Source organism: Sinocyclocheilus grahami, unplaced genomic scaffold, assembly GCF_001515645.1.
Source record: "Sinocyclocheilus grahami isolate Dianchi unplaced genomic scaffold, SAMN03320097.WGS_v1.1 scaffold1362.1, whole genome shotgun sequence".
NCBI classification, from domain to species: domain Eukaryota; kingdom Metazoa; phylum Chordata; class Actinopteri; order Cypriniformes; family Cyprinidae; genus Sinocyclocheilus; species Sinocyclocheilus grahami.
Window position 1 is genome coordinate 4685 of NW_015506541.1, and position 5594 is coordinate 10278.

Below are 5594 nucleotides of genomic sequence, written 5' to 3' on the forward strand. Positions count from 1 at the left end.
TGACCGGCTGTTGCATGCATAAAATGCAACCTTTACATGATCAATATTATCTTTCAACGTTCAATTTAAATAATTGTAATTGCACAAACTATGTAGGCTACAATTTCAATTTGTTTATTGTGAAATAACTCAAACATTTATGGTTTTTTTTTCTGTCCTCTGATAAGCATTGTTCAGGGCTGCCGTTCCCAAAAGCTTTAATGCTTTCTTATGATACTTTTGGGGAACGCAGCCCTGTTTGAATGCACTGTCAGCAGTGAGTGAATGCTATCTGTGATTGATTAGTTCTGTCTTGCAAAATTTGCGCGTGTTCAGATGAGCAGGAACATAGTTCTATCCTACACAATTACTCGCTAACAAAGGTTATTCGTCCAATCCCATGCATATTGTACTTATTATTATTATTATTATTATTGTTAAATAAACAAAACCACTGATAAATAAAATGCACCGTAGTATCGATGTTTTTGTTTGAGTATCGATACTTTCGATACTCGCGTCAGTATCGATATGCTCATCCCTACCGCCCAGCAGCGGCTCATTGTTGATCATCAGTCAGTTTGTGTTCGAGTCCAGATCCGATCAGAGACATCATGGCAGAAACCGCTCCAGCAGCTGCCGTGACCAAAGCGGCCAAGAAGAAAGCAGCGGCTAAACGCAAGACAGCGGGCCCAAGCGTCAGCGAGCTCATCGTTAATGCTGTGTCTGCATCTAAGGAGAGGAGCGGTGTGTCCCTCGCCGCCCTGAAGAAAGCGCTCGCTGCCGGTGGCTACGATGTGGAGAAGAACAACTCCCGCGTCAAGATCGCCGTCAAGAGTCTGGTGACTAAAGGCACCCTGGTCCAGACCAAAGGAGTCGGCGCCTCCGGCTCGTTCAAGCTCGTTCCAGACGGTGAAACCCAAAGCAGCCAAACCTAAAAAGACAGCAGCCAAGAAGAAATAAACAGTCATTTTTAACATGTTTTTTATCAAGACGGCTCGTTTAAGAGCCACCCACTAATTAAAAGTGAGAGCATTATTTCTGTTCAGTGTCGCGTAATGTTGCATTTGGACTTAATTGAGAATTAATGTTCTGCTTCAAGTAAGACATTTATCTTGAATCACTTTATTATGCTTAAAACTAATTAAATAAATAATAGGTGAGACAGGTTGATGTAACATTTAATACACAAAGGTAATTGAAAGTGTTTTACGTAAAGTCAAAATGTATATAAGTAAAAATAAAGGAATATATAGAAAAATAAATACAGGTACACACAATAAAGAAGCTCGTAAACATGGTTAACGTTGTGCTTGAGGGTTGTCAGCAGCAGAAAAAGGGTGGGGTTTGAAGTTCTGAGAGAAGTTCACTGATTGGCTTGGAACGTATTCAGACTCCAGCCAATAGGAGACTGGCACGCTCTCTTTTAAAAGTAACGTCGCAGCTCTCTGAAGTGTCATTGGTATTTTGAGCTGTCTTGTAACAGTTGTTATCACAATGAGTGGAAGAGGCAAAACCGGAGGAAAAGCCCGCGCTAAAGCCAAGACTCGCTCCTCTAGAGCTGGACTGCAGTTCCCCGTCGGTCGTGTTCACAGGCTTCTCCGCAAAGGCAACTATGCCGAGCGCGTCGGTGCCGGTGCTCCGGTGTATTTGGCCGCTGTGCTCGAGTACCTCACTGCTGAGATCCTGGAGCTGGCTGGAAACGCCGCTCGGGACAACAAGAAGTCCCGTATCATCCCCCGTCACCTGCAGCTGGCGGTGCGCAACGACGAGGAGCTGAACAAGCTTTTTGGCGGCGTGACCATCGCTCAGGGCGGCGTGCTGCCCAACATCCAGGCCGTGCTGCTGCCCAAGAAGACCGAGAAACCCGCCAAAGCCAAGTAAACCGAGTGAAGTTTATTCTCAAACCAACGGCTCTTTTAAGAGCCACACAATTTCTCCATGCGAGAGCGATTTTCATTCAGTTTGTATAGATCACAAACTGAAACAAAATTTAAAACAAGGTCTTATAAAAGTGAAATTTTATTTGAAGTTCCATATAATTCTCTTCAATTATGGTTTTCTGTAGTTTATGCCATATTGCATTTAAATTCTGCAGTACTATAGTTATAATTTATGCAGACCCTTTTATCCAAAGCGTTTTACAGTATTCAGACTATTCTTTTTTTTTTTTCTTAACCAGTATGTTAATTTAATGTGTATTAAAAACAATAAATAAATCACATAATCTGACATACAAATTTAAGACCGACTTCGCCTGTTCTGTTTTCATACAAACGTGAACAAGAATGCAGGACATTTAGGCGGGAACCACAAACTGTCGCCTCTTGTTTGAAAACCGGAGACGCTATTCTTTTTTTTTTCTTAACCAGTATGTTAATTTAATGTGTATTAAAAACAATAAATAAATCACATAATCTGACATACAAACGTGAACAAGAATGCAGGACATTTAGGCGGGAACCACAAACTGTTGCCTCTTGTTTGAAAACCGGAGACGCACATTCATTGGTCAACTGTCATTTTGAGGCCCCAGACAATAACCAATCAAAAACCACTGACTCTACGCCGTCCAATGAGCGCATGGCAGCTGTAGACTTAAAACAAGCCTTGCGTTCTTATTCTCACATTTTGATCTAGTACTTCTACTGTGAGATAATGGCCAGAACTATGGAAGCCCGTTTCCGCCACAGTTGAGAAAAAATATAATTCTGTAAGTTATAATAATGAGAAACTTTCTCAAAATTATGACTTAGTATCTCATTATATTGAGAAACTTTCTCGTAATAATGAAAGCCTAATCCACAAAAAAAGACTTACTCGACGCATGCGCAACGCAAGAGTGACAGCACGCTAGCGACATCTGTTGGTCAAAGCCATGCAGGAACACCGCTAACATTGCTTTGTTCTGTAATCTAAAGAGTATATTCTATCATTTAATAACGATTTCAGATAGATTATCTGTATGTAGACTTTTGTGTAATAGTTATGGCTTCAAACATTCCAGACCAATATTTCAGTTAAGAAATCAAGGCATTTAATGAAGAAATGAAAGCATTACACAAACTTAATTTATAGATGTGTATCTCGATTATTTATTAGTTTAATTAGCTGTCCCTTTCATGCATCACATGCAATGTTCATACAGTAAGTCGTCTCATTTCAAAAGCACAAAGCATCGTTGTTCGTTACCAAGGCAAGCGCTTGGCCTTCAGCGTCCCGCTTCTTGCAGGACAAACGCTTAACGTGAAAAATGCTTAACGTGGCTTGAAGTACAAAGACAGAGTGAACCAAATTCAGTACACAACTTAATGATCATGCAAATTGTATATACAGGCATTCAGGTGGACCCAAAATATGAATGCAACACAAAACAGCAACGCTTATGCATTTTCTATAACGGTTTTCTATAGGAAAACACTTAACCTGCAACGTTGGATGTTGTGTTCAAAATCTGGGCTCATATGCTTCCCTGTATGCATGATCAGTAATATTGTATTCCGAATTTGTCATTGTACTTTAAGCCACATTAAGCATTTTTTTCACGTTCACATGTCCTGCAAGAAGCGGTGTGGGACGCTGAAGCATAGATATGCATACATATTTATGAGCTGAAGACCAAGCAGTTGCCGTGGTAACGAACAACTACACTTTGTGCTAGCGATATGATTGGGCTACTGTATCGTGGGCTTATGCATGTGATGCATAATTATTTGTATATAATTATTAGTGACAGCTAATAAAACTAACAAATCATCGAAATTAACATCTATTCATTAAGTTTATGTGTGTAATGGCTTTCATTTCTTCATAAAATGCGTGTGATTTTTGTTGGAATATATTCTTCTAGATATCTGAAGTCATGATCATTGTCTGGCAGAGTAACTTGTTGGTAAGTGCTACAAATTAAATCATCGGAAGGTTAGACGGGTGTCGACGAATTTTATCATCAAAGGTAACTATTAGTACTGAAATATTTTATAATGAAAAAGAGAATTGACTCTGTTACAACCTGGGCCATGTGCTTAATTCAAATTTTTTTTTTTTATATCAAGCTACGTTCACTGTAATTGTTTAGCTCCTATATCTATATCCTTTTCCAGTGTTTTCCTCAACAGTGTACAGGGAATTCCTGTGGCATCTACATGCTGATGGTAAGAATGTTTCATTTGTCAGAGCTGTTAAATAATAAAATCAAACTCGTACAGTGTTATTTGTATTTCACAGTATGCTCTCAGCACCTGTACATCATGCCCACTAACATTCACAGAGGTAAGCTATATTCTATATATATTCTTTTAGGAGGAAGTGCCATTGATTCGCCAGTGGTGGTGCATTCAGTTGATGGAGAGGTTTTGCCTTGAAGGGTATGACAGACTCTACAGATACAATTTCAGTATCTCGGCTGTATTAAGTCACTGTTGGCAAAGTGATACTAGAAAAGTGTTATACAAATAGAGTACATATACATATTTTACAAAGGCATGGACAGAGATTTGCACACTGGACAGAAGAAGCATCCCAACTCCTTCAGGGAACCCTTGAGCCTGTCTTTAGGGTGTCAAAATCCACCACCACCAAACAGTCACCCAGCAGAAGAGTTGTGGCTGAAGAGGACACTGATAAGGTAAATTTATTGTATTGGTCATATATCACAGAGTTGCATGCAAGTTGGATAAATAGTTTAATTTATTTGTGCCATTATATATTTGTATATTTAGGTGCAACAGCCTACTATTGTGAGAGACCTTCATACAGCTTGGTACTGGGTAAACAATCACAGAGACTTATTCCGTGGAGAGGTGACAGAGCCTGCTTTTCTGCAGATGAACAGTGAAAGTAAACAAAATGCACTCAGGAAGGCCCTGGGGAGTGAATTCCCTGAAGCAAAGGATGACTTTTTGTTTATATTTCCGTCTCAAGATGACATGGAAACATTTTTGTCATACTGTGTTGATAAACAAGGCCTGAAGGTCAATGCCATGTTCCTCAATGAGCAATTGTAGTAGATGAGGGAGGGAGGGAATGAATGAATTCATTTATGAATAAATAATTTGAAAAAAAAATATTTGTGTGTTTCTTAGATGCAGACATTTGTTAAAGTATGCTGAAATAAGTAAAACATATCTTTTAGAAAATTAATAATTAAATGTAAAACACACTTATATACTCATCTGTATTACCCAAATAGAGTCTAGCAAATGTAAACTATTTTTTTTCTTTTATTTAATTTTACTGAATTGATTTAATTTGTGCAAATTTAATCGATATAATTTATATTTAAAAAAAAGGGTGTATTTATATCAAGAGAATCACTAGTAAATGACTATTTCCGGTACGGATCGGGTAGTGTCAACACATGAAAACAATAATTATTAGTAGTATTATAACTGTCACTACCCAAAATTGCCGTAAATTGTTTCGTCATACAGACAGGAAGTAGACGCATTTCCGCGCATGCGCGCTACGGATCGAGTAGCCATTTCCGCGCATGCGCAGTACAAATCGTGTTTCCGGTACGGATCGAGTAGCCACAAGGCTAAAGGCTGATTTATACTTCTGCGTCGGACCTACGCCGTAGGCTATGCGTCAGTTTTCATTTATACTTCTGCATC

The 5594-nt window shown here is 39.0% G+C and overlaps 2 protein-coding genes, 1 long non-coding RNA gene and 2 pseudogenes across 3 annotated transcripts; all 5 read left to right on the top strand.

The window, feature by feature from the left end:
• The first annotated feature begins 529 nt into the window (after positions 1-529).
• Positions 530-942, top strand: LOC107569581 (histone H1-like; annotated as a pseudogene).
• Positions 943-1316: 374 nt separating this feature from the next.
• Positions 1317-1888, top strand: LOC107569592 (histone H2A-like). Its single transcript, XM_016255710.1, has one exon. It carries the CDS (start codon positions 1477-1479, stop codon positions 1861-1863), a length of 387 nt encoding a protein of 128 aa, XP_016111196.1. The 5' UTR covers positions 1317-1476; the 3' UTR covers positions 1864-1888.
• Positions 1889-2606: 718 nt separating this feature from the next.
• Positions 2607-5594, top strand: part of LOC107569594 (histone H3-like) — a 3750-nt pseudogene continuing 762 nt past the window's right edge.
• LOC107569595 (uncharacterized) lies at positions 3894-4257 on the top strand. Its single transcript, XR_001606920.1, has 3 exons — positions 3894-3934; positions 4083-4133; positions 4207-4257. It is a non-coding gene; the product is annotated as an uncharacterized lncRNA (long non-coding RNA).
• Positions 4269-5045, top strand: LOC107569591 (structural maintenance of chromosomes protein 5-like). The gene is made up of 3 exons (XM_016255709.1): positions 4269-4346; positions 4462-4606; positions 4701-5045. The coding sequence occupies exons 1-3, from the start codon at positions 4324-4326 to the stop codon at positions 4983-4985; spliced, it is 453 nt and encodes a 150-aa protein (XP_016111195.1). The 5' UTR covers positions 4269-4323; the 3' UTR covers positions 4986-5045.

Bases quoted from the DNA above. Each gene is read 5' to 3' on its own strand.
- LOC107569592 (XM_016255710.1), top strand. From the start codon at position 1,477: ATGAGTGGAAGAGGCAAAACCGGAGGAAAAGCCCGCGCTAAAGCCAAG.
- LOC107569591 (XM_016255709.1), top strand. From the start codon at position 4,324: ATGGAGAGGTTTTGCCTTGAAGG. The intron at 4,347-4,461 runs GTATGACAGACT...TATTTTACAAAG, and splicing joins GAGAGGTTTTGCCTTGAAGG to GCATGGACAGAGATTTGCAC. The intron at 4,607-4,700 runs GTAAATTTATTG...TTGTATATTTAG, and splicing joins CTGAAGAGGACACTGATAAG to GTGCAACAGCCTACTATTGT.